This window comes from Leucopleurus acutus (genome assembly GCF_964270905.1).
Source record: "Leucopleurus acutus genome assembly, chromosome: 11".
NCBI lineage: Eukaryota > Metazoa > Chordata > Mammalia > Artiodactyla > Delphinidae > Leucopleurus > Leucopleurus acutus.
In genome coordinates, this window is record NC_139152.1 from 1,896,692 (window position 1) to 1,911,983 (window position 15,292).

The 15,292-nt window shown below is 56.9% G+C and overlaps 1 protein-coding gene across 2 annotated transcripts in view; it reads right to left on the minus strand.

Moving 5' to 3' along the window:
• Positions 1-15,292, minus strand: part of CACNA1C (calcium voltage-gated channel subunit alpha1 C) — a gene marked incomplete at both ends in the record, with an annotated part of 456,740 nt that overhangs the window by 76,946 nt on the left and 364,502 nt on the right. For both annotated transcript variants that reach the window (XM_082850933.1, XM_082850932.1), the window contains 5 exons: positions 673-742; positions 1,024-1,144; positions 1,966-2,080; positions 3,370-3,490; positions 4,354-4,561. In XM_082850933.1, the coding sequence (XP_082707059.1) occupies positions 673-742; positions 1,024-1,144; positions 1,966-2,080; positions 3,370-3,490; positions 4,354-4,561 (635 nt within the window). The remainder of the gene's footprint in view (positions 1-672; positions 743-1,023; positions 1,145-1,965; positions 2,081-3,369; positions 3,491-4,353; positions 4,562-15,292) is intronic.

Sequence of the window (15,292 nt, forward strand, 5' to 3'; positions counted from 1 at the left end):
TGTGACCCGACACAGCCCAACCTGTGCGGGGAGGGGTGTCAGCGAGACCCACGGTGCCTTGACGGTGTGTCGTGACTTTGAGCTTGAAGCTCGTGATAACATCTGCAATTCTCTGTAGGAGGAGGGCAGGTCAGGGCTCACACAGGGTGTGGTTTCCTGATGCAGGGAAGTGGCTCCTGAGGGGGGCTGATGGGCTCCTGTCCTGAAACCCTCCCCAGGGGGCCTGCCTGCCAGTTTATGGACCAGACGGCGGAGCTCCGAACACGTCCTGCAGAGCAGCGAGCGGCGGCGGCCACGCTGTGCTCAGCACCGCCTTCCGGGTGAGGACAGGACAGATTTGGGGTTTATTATTAAGGGAGCAAGATGCCATGACATACGTTATCCTAATAAGTTATGTAACTTCATAATGATTTTACAACATAGGCTTAGGCTATAATAAACCTTAAATGTATACGCAATCCAGCTTCCAAAAGACCCAAAGGCACCGCTCCCACACGATGCACTCAGTCTTCTGTTGTCATTACGAGGAAACAAGGAGCGAAGCACCCCGACCTCCAGAGGGTAATTGGCAGCGCTGCAGCCGCGCCGGGGGAGCTGGGGCCAGCACGTGGCTTTACAGTTGGGTGTCCACCCCAGATCCCCCCGCCCCCAGGCCAGGCTGTGGGCTAGTACCTGTGGTTTCCAGGTTGGGGTAGGAACTCTTGTCCTCATTCTCGTTGGGCTGGAGGTCGTCCATGTTGATCTAGGCACCCAAGGAGAGAAGGAGGGTCCAGTGAGACAAGGTCCACAGCTTTACAGGCTTCTGGTAGCCTTGAAATCGCCCCTAGTCTAGGCTGAGCTGTCGACTCAGAAACACATCCTTTTTCCTCTGCACACATCCCTCAGGACACCAGCAGAAGGCTGGCCTTCCTTCTCTCTGCGCCCAGCTCTGCTGTCCACCCTCCCCAGCCCCTTCTTCCCCCGCTTCCCCTGGTGTCTGGCCCAGGAGGACCGTGTCCTCCTCCCCGGGCCTCAGCCCCTCACCTTGGTGGCAGGGGGGGACTCTCCATCCGCAGTGATGGATTTCAGCTCGATTTTCTCCTCCTTGGTCTCCTCCACGGCCGGCTTCTCCACCACCTCTTGTCTCTTCTCTGGGCTGGCAGTCCTGGCCGGTCAGCAGGAGGGAGAAGAAAGGGATGTGACCAGATTGATAGGGAGCTGCCCTGTGGTCTGTTGGGGCCCATGCCATGCGGCTCAATCACAGGGGCGCTGGGCCTTGCCCAACTCTGTCCCCGCCCAGCTCTGTCCCATCCTGGCTCTGTCCCATCCCGGCTCTGTCCCATCCCGGCTCTGTCCCATCCCGGCTCTGTCCTCGCCCGGCTCTGTCCCATCCTGGCTCTGTCCCATCCTGGCTCTGTCCCATCCCGGCTCTGTCCCATCCCAGCTCTGTCCCCGCCCGGCTCTGTCCCATCCTGGCTCTGTCCTTGCCCAGCTCTGTCTCATCCCGACTCTGTCCCCACCCGGCTCTGTCCGGCATTCAGTTGAAGAGTCCAGCTTCTCAGAGGCTCAGTCCCCGTCTAACCCAGAGGAAGGGTCCTGGAGAACCCCGCTCAGTACTCAGCAGAGGTGTGGCCCGTGACAGTCCACGTAGACAAGGACGAAGACAGAGTGGGGCCCTGGCTTGTCTTCTCGTGGCTCCTCAGCCGGAGCTGGGCCTCTCCCATGAGCGGCTGCCCCCCGCCCTTCCCCCACCCCTACCGCCTCTCATGACCTCCCTTCTCAACAGAGAACCCGCCACCTTCCTGGACAGGTGGGGCAACACCTTCCCAGAGATGTAATTCACGGTGGTCCCCGCTTAGAGCAATGCCCAGGAATTAGGGGAGAGCTCAACGCACACAGAGAGCCCCCAACCAGCCCCCTTCCAGGAGGGACGGCCAGGCAGGGGGGAGCGGCACCCCAGGCTGGGCCGCGGAAGCTGGCGGTTACCTGGCCAGCTTCTTCCTCTCCTTCTCTTCTTCCTCCTCCTTCTGGGCAGAGGTGAGGCTCTCGGCGTCAGCCAGGTTGTCCACGGCAATGGCCAAGAACACATTCAGTAGGATATCTGTTTGTGCCCATTCTTAAAGAAAATGACCCTTGGACTTGGGGTTGTGGATGGGCAGGGGGGCGGGAGGGGGCAGGACACGCGGGGGCAGAGCTCCATCCGGGGAGGGGCTCTGAGCCCCATCACCCCACTAGCTTCCTGGGGTTTTCTGAGGGGTCGAGAGCAGGCCCGCTGGCAGGCTGGGGCCGGGGGCGGGGTGGCCGGCAGCCGGGCCTCGCTCTTTAACTGCCGGTTTTGAGATGACCGCCCGTGACTGACACCGTAAGCAGCGCTGCAGCGGGACAGGGTGCAGAGTGGCCATTACCGCTGCCAGGAGGTGCCCGCTCGCCCTGCCCCTCCCGCTGTGACCCTGTTCAGACAGAGGCCCTGGGAGGGTCCACCGAGCTCCTAACTGGAGCGGAGTTTGCCCTTTCTTCTCCCCCAACCCCAGACTCGGACGCAGGCACTGTGGGTCAGAGAACCGGATCAGAGCCCGTCCAGACGAGAGGTTAACGCTGGTCAGGTCCACCTTCCACCCCAGGCCCCGGGAGGCTCCGGCTCACACGGGGAGCGAGGGCTGCGGCCCTGCAAGGACAGGGGCTGGGCGTGCACCGTCCTGTTCGGCCTCACCCGGCCCGTTAGGTCGGAGGCACTGCTATTTCCACCCTGTTCCCAGGACTCTAGGTGCAGCCCTGGGTGTGCCCGAGGCCGCCCACTGGCCTCTGTGTCCAGATCTTCTGTGATTTACTTTCCGAGCCCCTGTGCACACACCCGCAGGGACAGGACGGGAAGGGGATGCCAGCAGCCTGGGACCCGGGATCCTGCCCGTGGCCCATCCACTCTGCCTGCGGCTAACATCCCGCAGAGTGGCTTCAGAGCGAGGGACCCTGGCCCGAGAGCAGGGCGACAGGTGAACGTCACTTCTGGGGCGGAGACTCTGTCCTCCCCAGGCAGGGGACCTGGGCTGGGCAGCCAGCGCACACATCGGGTGAGTGGTTGCAAGCACAACACCGGGCGGGGGGGCCGCTCGCCTGGACCGCAGCGAGGATGCGCTCCTGGAATTGGAGGCTGGGGGACGACTCGCGTTCCCCCCGGCCCCAGGCTCCGGGCTCCCACCCAGACACCTGCACCGCTGAGGTGGTCTGGGCTGGACATATTCTCCCAAGCCTGCCCTTCCCTGCTTCCCCTGGGGGGAGGGCCCTGGCTTCCCCCAAAGTCAGGACCTGCGGGGCACACCTATTGGCATCGAGCTGTAGGCTGAGAGCTGGGGCAGTGGGGGCGGGGTGGGGGGAGGCAGGAGCAAAGGATACAATTTCCACAGATGAAGAGGATGATGAAGTAAATACAGACTAACATCCCTGGAAAAGAGGGGCCGCCATAAGCCATGATCCCATCATACATCACCGAATTCCAGTCCTCCCCGGTCAGGATCTGAATGACACAGTCCCACCAATAAGGGACACAGCGTTAGACCAGCAGCAAACCCGAAACTCCCCTGCCCAGCCCCCTGCGAGACACAAACGTCTCACATCTGTCTCTTCCTCCCCCGCCTCCTGCCCCCCGTTCTCCTCCCAGGGCTCTGAACTGTGACCCCCGCAAGTCCAGCCCTCTCCTTAGACGGAGTGCGTGGCCACCGGCACACATCATCTGATTGACTAAGAGAGCTTCCTTGGCAGAACACCTCCTACCCCAGGGACAGTGCTCGGTGGCTGACCCTCGGGTTAAGTCGTCAAGGGGAGCGTTCACTAAGGGGCCACAGTCCCCCGCTTCTCTCCAAACGTGAGGACGCTGGGTACCATCCTTAAGATTCCGGCAACATCCACATATTACCCAGTTTAATCTGTAAATCGATCTACTTTTAAACTTAAGTGCTACTTTAGCTTGGCCCTAAGCCCACGTATCCGTGAAGTCTCAAATTCAATGGTAGTCGTATTTTCCTGGGGGCAAGCGTGAAGGGTAGGAGAGAGTCCCGTCCCCCTCCCCTCCCCAGCAAGGGCCGTCCACTTTCCTTTGTTGATATTTTGGGCTTCCATGTAGAATGTATTTGCATAAAGGTTTCCACGGTTAAGAAACAGTTTTTAAGCCGCTTAATTGGATCTTTTTTTTCCCCCAGTGGTCCATCCAACAGAGCAATTTCCTGGGGGTCGGGGTAGGAGAGCTACAGACTGTCCTGGGCTCCTGTGGCCGACCTGCTCTGGCTGCCCCGTGGGAGTGGGCGGGAAGCTCCTTCCTCCCCCGCCCCGGGCCCCTGGCCCTCCCCCCAGAGCACAGTCCCGGCAGAGAGGAGTCCATACCTGAAACACGGTGAGGAGGGACTGGGGGAAGTTATCGAACGTGCTCCTCCGGGTCTGCATCTCATCAAAGTTGAACTTCCCCCCGAAGAGCTGCATGCCCAGGAGGGAGAAGATGATGATGAAAAGAAACAGCAGCAGAAGCAGGGAGGCGATGGAGCGCACAGAGTTCAGCAGGGACGCCACCAGGTTGCTCAGGGAGTTCCAGTACCTGGGGACGGGGGGCGGGGTGAGCCTCCATCCTCTTGCCCCCCTGCCCCCCCCACCAGGGGCTCTGGGACCGGCTGCAACGCCCTCCTCCTGGCCCTGTCCTTGGGGCAGCGTGCTGGTGGGACCTGGCTGGCCAGCTCACAATTAGAGCGTGTTGAGTTAATTCAGGGGCCCCGGGTCGGGAGTCTGGCTCCGACCGAGCTCTGCACGTGTCTTTGGGCGAGTTGCTTAACCTCCCTTCTTTCTGCGCCCCACAGTCTGAAAAAATAGGGGCAGCGGTAGCACACGCTTCATTATGTTACTGGGAGGATTACATGCGATAACAGTTTTTAAAAAGCCACTCCCCCCAACGGCAACCAAATAAAAAATAAACAAGTGGGACTCCATCAAGCTAAAAAGCTTCTGCACAGCAAAGGAAACCATCAACAAAGTGAAAAGACGACCTAAAAAATGGGAAAAAAACACTTGCAAACCATATATCTGATAAGAGATTAAAATCCAAAATATATAACTAATTCATGCAACTCAATAGCGAAACAAACAAACAAACAAAGAACACCCCAAATAATCCTATTAAAAAAACAGACAGGGACTTCCCTGCTGGTGCGGTGGTTAAGACTCCATGCTCCCAATGCAGGGGGCCCGGGTTCGAGCCCTGGTCAGGGAACTAGGTCCCACGTGGATGCCACAACTAAGAGTTCGCATGCCGTATCTAAGACCCAGCGCAACCAAATAAAAATAAATACTTAAAAAAACCACCCCCGAGTAGACATTTCTCCAAAGAAGACATACAAACGGCCAACAGACACGTGAAAAGATGCTCAACGTCGCTAATCATTAGGGAAATGCTAATCAAAACCAAGAGCTATCACCTCACACCTGTTAGAATGCCCATCATCAGAAAGACAAGAGATAACAAGTGTTGGTGAGAATGTGGAGAGAAGGGAACCCTTGTGCGTTGCTGGTGGGAATGTAAGTTGGTGCAGCCGCTGTGGAAAACGGAATGAAGTTTCCTCAAGATAATTAAAAATAGAGCTACCATACCCTCCAGCAATTCTACTTCCGGGAACATATCCAAAGGATACGTTCTCTATAGCATTATTCATAATGACCAAGACACGGAAACAACCTAAGTGTCCATGAACGGAGAAACGGAGAAAGAAAAATGTGGTGTGCGCTATCTGCAATGGGATATTATCCAGCCATAAAGAAGAAGAAAACCTTGCCATTTGCAACAGCGTGGAAGGACTTGGAGGGCATTAGGCTGAGTGAAATAAGTCAGACAGAGAAAGACACACACCACGTGACCTCCCTGATATGAGGAATCTAAAGAAGTCCAAAAACAGACACAAACAAACCAAACCCCCCACCAGACTCACAGAAAAGGAGATCAGATTTGCGGTTACTAGAGGCGGGGGATGGTGGGGGGAACAGAAGGGAGGGCGTCAAAGGTACAAACTTCCAGTTATAGATAACTACGAGGAAGGTAGCGCACAGCACGACTGTAGCCACCACTGCTGTGTGCTACGTGTGACAGTTGTTAGGACAGTAAACGCCAAGCGTTCTCGTCACAAGGATAATGTTTTTCTTTTTCCACACGTCTCTACGAGATGACACATGTTAACTAAATCTACTGTCACCATCGTTCCACAATGTATAGAAGACACACCATCATGCTCTACACCTTAAACGTAGACACCGATGTACGTCAATTATTTCTCAGTAAAACTAGAAAAAATATAATTCCAGCTCTTCATTTAAAAAAAAGACCCCGGTATTGTGCCCGGCACACAGGTGATAAAGGTTAGTAATTATTCTTATCACTACTGATCTTTAAACCAAAAAACACATAAAAAAATTTTTTTTTCCAGAATGCGGGCCTCAGCCCAGTCCAGCCATGAATGGGGTCACCCACGGGTGAGGGTGGCCTGGGTCACCCGTGGGTAAGAGGGGGTGTGTGGTTTACTGAGGCTTCCCAAATTCACCCAGTCCAAAGAGCTGGTTTGTTTCAAAAGCCTGTCTTCTGGAGATTCTGATTCAATAGCTGTCGTTTGGGGCCCAGAAATCTGTTTTGAACAAGGGTCGCAGAGGATTCCGATACGCAGGCCAGCTTGGGAGATCCTGGACTGCAGCAAACACACCCAGTCCACAGCGACAGCCTGCGGCTGGAGGGGCCCTGCCTCTCTCCGCTGTGAGCGCGGATGCCCTTCACTGTGGGGACGGGTGGGGAAAAGCCCTCTCTTGGGGAAGTGGGGGGACACGAATGGCCCTGGAAGGGGCTTGGGTACCCGGGACAGGGTCTGTTCAGGGTGAGGAACGCACTGCAGCCAAAGGGACACGCGCCCAGCTGGCCAAGTGCGTCTCACTTCCCTGCAGCGCTAACCCACCCAGCTGCCTTCCAGGTCACGACCTTGATCTCCTCCACTTAGATGTTCCCGGCTTTTCACCAAGGCAGACAGGGAATCGTTTCTGCCGCTCGAGACAATGCCTTGCAAACCACGCCCCGCTGCAGCTTGGCGCTGCACCCCAACCCGGGCACCTCTCTCCGGGGAACGGCTCCATAAGTGACAGAAGCAGATGGGCCAACAGTTTGGGTGTAAACATGAGCGTCTCCCCAACCTGGAGTCTCTCGTGCTCCAGACTCAGCCGGGCTCTGCCTCTACCCTGCCTGCCAGCCACACACCCTCTGTTCGCGGAATGTTAATATACATCGATTTGTATCTGCTCTAGAAAGGCTCTTACCTGTTCCACATTTGTGACAGCCTTGTCTCACCCAAACAGGCTTCAGCTCTTGAGGGCAGAGGCCAGAGGTTCTCCTTTCATCCCCTGCATCTCTGTCCTCGAATAGATTCTGTGCAACCTGGCGTGTGTGACGGGCTGCCTGGCCCCGGTCGGCTAGAGATTGTACTAATCGTTCTGTTTAAGCAAGGAGTTAGAGAACCTCTGGGGGCTAGGACGCCCTCCCCTCTTACACTGAAAGCTCCCAAACCTGTCTGGAGATGACATGCCGGGGGTGGGGGGGTCGGAAACCATTTTCTAAATGCCGATTCCCAGGCCTCGCTCGGAACCACGAATCACTGCTGTGCGAGCACCCAGCCCCCGTCGGCAAGCCGGTATTTAGGAACCGAAACTCCGGCGCGTATCTGTAACGGGAACGTCCCGCTGTACTGGGGGGGTGGACGGTGTCTGCCTGGGGGTTAAGGTCACACAGACCCTACAGTGCACAGAATATTCTGGGAAAGTCTTCATGGCCACAGAAGTTGGTTCCTTAGTTTTCCCGAGGCCCGTGGATGTGAGGGAAATAGACCAGCCCAGCGCTGAGGTTCAGGCTGTCTGCCGGCCACGGGCCCAGGGGCGCCGGCCCAGGAGGCCCCAGACCCGAGGGAGAAAGTCACCGTGCGGGAGGGGATCTGCCCGGGGCGGGGTGCGGCCCGCGGGCCTGGACTGAGGGCCTGGACGGAGCACGGCTGTGTCGCCCGTCATGGGGGTGGTGGAGACCCTCTGGGGACGCTGGGCGGAGGAGGCCTACTGAGCCGCCTACAGGGTCCGAGCCTCGGGTCGGAAGGCTTTCCTCCTGTTCCCATGTCCCGAGGGGTGCGCGGCCGTCTCTCAGTCGATGGGGGGCTCCCAGCACGAGCCGCTGGCCTGACCGAGCCCCGTGGCCTGCGCCGCCATCACGCCGTCGCGGTGACGCACAGCCGCCGTCTCTGGCTCGAGCCCAGACCCTTGGGGTCGCCCTCCAGGTGGCCTCACACCCACAGCCGCAACCCCGTCCTCGGAGCCGGGCTACAGCCCCTCTGGCACCTGCCACCCAGGCGGGCGTCTCCCCCGTCCTGCCCCCGCCCCCTGCAGCTGCTCCCCGCACCCCGCTCCTGCCCAGGCGAGGAGCCGCGAACGCACTGCCGCCGGTGCTCTCAGCGACAGTAATAAGTTATAATACACGGAAAAAAATCGAATCCACTGACGTTAAAGGAGAGAGGGGTTTGCTTTACAGACGGTGTCAAACGGACAGCAGGAATGAATGAATGAACGAACGAATGACAGAACGAGTCAGTGATTCAGGTACAGACCGTCACGGGTGGAAGGTCTCTGGAGAGCAGGGTGTTCACAGGCCCCGATATCTCTCCATGGATTACTCCGTAATCACAGAGGGCAAGGGCACAATAACGGTGAGAAACGCGGCGGACACCCCTGGCCATGTTCCTACTCTCAGAATCCCCGACAACGGGACAACTCCCGGCGCCCTGTGACCCCGACCCCTCCTCGGCCGGGCAGCAGGACGCTCTCCAAGGCCCCGCCCGAGGCCCCGCAGACCCTGTGGACGGCACCTCCCCTGCTACCCGCTGCGAGGCTGCAGCCCGGCCCCCCACTGTCCCGCCTGCATGCCCCCCACCAGCCGGCCCGGCCCTGGGGTCTGCAGGGCTCACTCCTTCAGGCCCCCAGGGCCTGCGCAACGCCCTCCTGGCAGCCACCCTGTCCCCAGCCTGCATTTTACATGCTCATCCCCCCCGGGGGGACGGTCCAGAGAGCAGGGCTTGTGCTGGGAGCACAGCCAGAGGAGGTGCCCTGGGAGTGTTCTGCTGGATGAAGGAACAGATCTTCAACATGACACCTTTGTACTTAATGGAGGGAAGGCAAGGGGACACAGACCCCGTGTGTGTGGAGCAGGGCTGGGGGCGGGTCTCACACCCACCGGAGTCAAACCCACTTTGCTCAAAGGTGAGGAATGGCTCTCGCCCTCCCCGCAACGTCACTTCTGATCCCGTGGCTACCAGACCACTCGTCACACTATTATGTGTCAGGAGGACAGACTGGTCCCCAGAGGCGTGGGGTGGGGGGGAGGTGGGCGAACTGGGTGCAGGGGTCAAAAGCTACAAACCTCCAGTTACAAAACAAACAAGTCCTGGGGATGTGAGGCGCGGCACGGCGACCACAGTCAGCGACACTGGAGTTTACCCTGGAAAGTGGCCAAGAGAATAGAGCTTAAAGTGTTCTCATCACAAGAAAAGAAAAATCGTGTGTGGTGACGGATGGTAACTTGACTGTGGTGATCGTTTCCTAATGTATACACATATGGAAACATTACGTTGTTCGCCTGAAACGAGTATCATGTTATAGGTCAATTACAGTGGACCCCTGAACAACACAGCGCTTAGGGCACCGACCCTCGGCGGTTGAAAATCCGAGAATACCTCGCCCGCCCGTGTCCTCGAATCCAACCAACCTCGGACTGTGTAGACCTGCAGTGAGGAAAAATCTGCATGGAAGTGAACCCTCGCAGTTCAAACCCCTGTTGTTCAAGGATCAACTGTATGCCTTGATTCAAAACAAGGAAAAAAGAAAAAAGCCTATGATGCCTCAGTTTGCTACACAGGAAGTAGGGTCGCTGTGGCTTCTAGACGCTTGGGTAGGATTTCAGAGAGCAGTGTGAACATGAGTCTCTCCTGGGGAGAGCGTCCCCGCCGGGGGCTCAGAACAAGCGGCCGCAGGCCTGAGGGCACCTGCCAGCCTTGGTTCACGAGCCAGACGGCGCCCCAGTGCCTGACACCTGCTCACGGACACACCTGGGCTGAGGAGATGCTGCCCTTGCACCAGGTCGTGGCTGTGGGCGCTGCATGCATTCAGCCTCCTGTTGCTTCCCGTGCAGCAGGGCAGGGTGGAGGCCCCCGTGTGTGGCCTGCCACCTGTGCTCTGCGCCTCTGGAGCAATACCGAGCAGAGCTGGTGCCAGTGGCCTGGCGTCACGAGGGACCCCCCCCGCTGGACGGAAGGCCCTCCATCCCTATGTGCACTCCCTGGAAGACCGACACGGGGATTGCTGTGGGGATACTGCGGAGCTCAGAGGAGACGGCTGGGATCTGGGGCCCGGCTCACCATGGCAGATGGCAGGGAATAGGGTCTGTTCTCCTCAACACTGATACCAAAGAGGCTTGTAGGTGCCAGGTGGCAGCCTCCAGGCAGGGCGATGGGAAGGCCCTGCACCTCTGTCCTTCTCGATGCCAGTCTGCTCCTGATGTCTGTGACCGCTGTGGCCCCGTGTCCCAGGGTCCCTCTCCCTCCAGGAAGGTTGGTGGGTGGTGAACTGGAGGGTGGAGGGCATATGCACCGTCGAAGGGGGCTTTCATCCTAATTGATTAAGACTGAAATACACACACTCATGCCAAAAAAGAAGGCGCTTTGGAGAAAAGTGGGCACCAGCAGAACAAAGGACTCAAGGTCTTGAACCTTGTAGAGAAACTGAGAAAAGCCAAGCCCCGCCTCTTCAGAATGATGCCCGCGCGCGCCCACGTGCACAGAAGAACCCTCCAGCACTGGGGGTCTCAGCCCCTGAAGCACAGGCCGCTCAAGAGACTCGCCTCCCCTGCCGGATCCCCCTCGGGTCATGGTCTCTCTTCATCCCTCCCGTGGCTCGGAATCATTCTTCCCCAGCAGCGTGTCCTGCCCACCCCGGGCCGAACCTGCCGGCTGAGATCTTGCTGGTCCCCACCCTGCCTCTGTCCCGGGCCGGATGCACAGTTTATGTCCGTCACTCTCGAGCCAAACCCCACCTGGGCAACACACTCCAAGGCCTTGTCTTCCCTGTTTGCGTCAGAGGCCTCGGTCACACTGGGGACATAACCCCCCTGGGGGATGTGAGCTGATCACGACTGGCAGGGTGTCCTGACCTCGACCGTGGGATTTAGGCGGGGCTCCTGTGAGCCTCTCAGAGTCCCCAGTCGGCCCTGTGGTTGTGTCGGGGTGAGACAGGGAGCCAGACGTCGTCCTCCCCTGTCTCCTTAAGCCCCGAGAATAAGCATCTTCCTCGCTGACGGCCGGCCCGCGGGCTCTAGCGTCTGAGCTGCCTTCTCCATAGGCCCGGGCCAGCAACTGGGCGGACGCCAAATTTACCTTTATAATAGTGGCCCGTGAGGAGCTCAGAGCCTCCCTGGGGCCCCGAGAAGGGGGCCGGGAGGGTCTGATGCTCGTGGCCAGACCGGCAGTTACATGGAGAGCTCAGAGTCTGGAGGATTTGCAAAAGGCTCACACCTCGGGGCTGTGGGCCCCCGTGTGGTCACGATTCCCCAGTGAGTCTGTCTGTGCTGAGTCAGTCTGAGCTCACACCTCAGGGACGGCGAAGGGAGCTGCGGGGGAAGAGCGGTGGAAGAAAGAGAAGCATTTAGGGTTTAAGAGGGAAAACAGCAAGGGCTGGAGGGGCTGTGCTGCAGGTGAAGACCAACTGTATAAAAAATGAGACGTAATTAGTACCTCGGGGCCACACCCAGATCTAAGCAAACTGAAGCTCTTCCTCCTCATAGAGTGAAGGTCAGGCTGGCCTGACAAACAGCAAACTAGAAGTTGAAACGGGCAACATTTAGAGCCCCAGAGAGCCCCAAAGCAGGAGAAAGAGCCCCATCCGTCACGCAGCTGGAAGGCCCGCAGTCATTTACACAAAGACGACACAGGTCTCGGCCGCGTGCGTGCCTCTCTGTTCTTCTCCCAGAGGTGCCCGGACCTTCTCACCCTGCAGTTCCCCACCCATAGCACTGTGAATACTCAGCGATCAGCGGACAGCCTGGCGCAGGGTTCCCAGTCTTTTTATATAAAAATGAGACGCACAGGATGGTGGATATGCCTACACGCTGTACACTCCCTGAGGCACGCTCAGATTTTGACAAAGTGCCACAAGAATGTAAGCAGGCTAGCAACTCACTGTCATCATAAACCAGCGGCTTCTCTTCCCGCAGGGGCCACGGATCAGCTGTGAACCCACCCGGCTCTTGCTTGTTCACTAAAGCCTTCAGGAACGCAAGTGACCAAGAGTGAGGGTGTTACAAGAGCAATACTGAATGTACTTGTATTTGCTATGTAAAAAAGAAACCATTTGGGGCTTCCCCGGTGGCGCAGTGGTTGAGAGTCCGCCTGCCGATGCAGGGGACGCGGGTTCGTGCCCCGGTTTGGGAGGATCCCACGTGCCGCGGAGCGCCTGGGCCCGTGAGCCATGGCCGCTGAGCCTGCGCGTCCGGAGCCTGTGCTCCGCAACGGGAGAGGCCACGGCAGTGAGAGGCCCGCGTTCCGCAAAAAAAAAAAAGAAACCATTCACAGATTTTGGTATTTTAGCTCTTAGCAATAGCAAGTGACCTGCCACACACTGTCGAGCTGCTCTGGACATACTGAAGGGTCATGAGGTCATGGCTGAGAACCACGGTCTAGATCGGTGTTCCCGGCCCTTAGACCACAGGCCCTGGGTGGGAGGAGGGCAGCCTGGAACTACAGGAGGGGCTCCACGGATCCTAGCACTCTAAATAAAGAGCCTCAAATGTGGTCAGGTGTGTAGGAATTAATACAATTAAAATCAATTTAAAAACTTTGCCGGACTCTTATTAGGTCTTTATCATTATGAGTTTTCTCAGTCCAGAGCCATCAGAAACACCGTCTTCACCGGGTCGGGGCTACTGTCTAGAGGAGAGAGTGGAGAGGGAAGAATCAAGTTTCCAATGATACATGAAGCTTCCTATTTTTAGACAAGAAAGAGGACAAAGGGCAGCGGCAGAAAATCAGGCCAGAGTTTCTCAAAGTGAGGTCATTGGGCCACTGGCTTGGAGCTCCCCAGGAGCTGCTGGCTGAAATCTCTAGAGTGATGGGTCCTTAATGAGCTCTCCTGAGAAGGTCATCTAGGTCTGAGAACCACAGTCACTGGTCCAGAAAACGCTGTTAAAAACAGTAGCGGGATGGCGCAAAGTTTCCTCCAAGAGATTTTAAAAGAGGAGGGAGAAACAGACTTGTTTGATGGCAGGACCAGGCTGACCTGTCTCAGGGGACCAGTACGCCCACCCCCCAGCCCCTATTTTAGGCACTTTCTGGCCACTGGAGTGTATTGGAGACCAGGTTCAGGAGGGGGCCTGGGACTCCCCCACACCTGGACTCTTTGCTGTCTTCCAAAAGCCCCCAGACAGTTTGGAGACTGGAAAACAGGAAGATGATGGCCTTTGCCAAAGTAACTTCCAATTAGACCATGAAATTCTTCTGTTTACGGATTTTATGGAGATCCGAAAATGCCACTAATCCTTCTTGTGGAGGGGCTTCAGGAAGCTCGCTGATAAAGACAGACTTAAAAATGGCTTCCTGGCAATAGTTTCAGATTAGAAATAGATAAATTGTTGATTAGAAACAGAATGAATGTGAAGTCTCTTCAAGATGCCATGAGAATGTCTGGGAGCAAAATTCTTTTCTATAGGAATTGAGAAAACAGACAAAGCCCCAAGCATGTGGACTTTTGAGAATTACTTAAGAGGCACCTGAAACTCCAAATTAAAAATAGCTTTGGCTGACCCAGGAGGAGCAAAGCAGAGTCAGTCAAAATCCTTTACGTCTTGTCTCTGGAGACAGACAAGAGGGTTTAGCCATCAGCCCTGCAGCCCACGGTCATGGTCGGGGCACAGAGCCTTGTGGTCCCAGCTTCGCCCCTGAGCAGCTTGGCGACCCTGGGCAAGCGACTGAACTCCCTCAGTCTTCTCATCTGGAAAATGGGACTAATGATAGCAGCACCCTCTCTTATAGGTGATGGTGAAGATTTACAGGTCAGACGCAGGCGAGCACTGGGGTCAGGCTGTCCGGCACAGACCGAGAGCTGATGCACATTCACCAGGATTGTCATGTTTCTACTACTTTCATTTTGAACCGAGGATTTTCTGGGGCGCCAAGATATTCAGACATCGAGGAAGAGCTCTTTCCGGGGGCGGGGGTGAGGCAAGTGTCGCCCAGGAGTATCCAACTTGGGGAGGTAACTCCTGCCTGTACTTGGAGTCTGTCTTCTGACCTTGCGGCCTCCCCAGGGCTGCTCTCCTGTCCCCAGCTTCCCGAAGCAGATGTCGCCCCTGCCTGCTTTGCCAGCTCATTCCATTCTGTCTTAGATTCTCCTTTCACTGCCTCCCAGGAGCGGACTCCGTCTCCCCAGCTGGACTGTCTGCTTCTCCCAGGTTCAGCCCACACCATGCAGCCCACTTCCTGCCTCTCAGAGCTGGACAGTGTGTACACGGCAGACAACCAAATACAGCCACAGTGTGTGTGTGTGTGTGTGTGTGTGTGTGTGTGTGTGTGTGTGTGTGTGTGAGTGTGTGACCATTAGCTCTTTCCTCCCTCTTCCTTCTCCTGATAACGACAACAGTTACAATCAGAGTCACAGTGAACACTCGGTTACCAAGAATCTTCTCTGCCTGGCACTGAACTCAACTCTTCAAATGCCTCTTCTCACCCTAACCCTCAACGAACCCACGGGAGCAGGTGTGTTTGGGGCACAGGGGCTGGTGAGGGAACTGGGAAGAGAACAGTCACACCCAGGTGCCCTGCAGCACCCCCCGTCTCCCCACAAGTTCGGAGACTCTGTGCAGAGACGGTTAAGTCCAGGGCCTGGCACAGGCGATACCAACCCCACTCTTCCCAGCAGGATCTCACTGACACCCAGTCTCCCCGCATCAGACTCTAGGGTGGGAGGCTTGTCCTTCTGGGGGCACAGTTGGAACCCCTCCCCTTCAGGTGCTCCTGACGTGCCCCTCCCAGGAAGACCACAGCCCACGGTGAGAAATACATATTATACTGCGACCCAGGCACGATCCCGGGGATTTCTGTGAAACGTGTTTACATTCACGTGAGGCACTCCGATGTTTTCCACCCTATTTCATTCTTCCATTAAAAACGAGAATGAGGAGAAATTGGAACCCATGTACATCGCCAGTAGGAATGTAAAATGGTCCAGT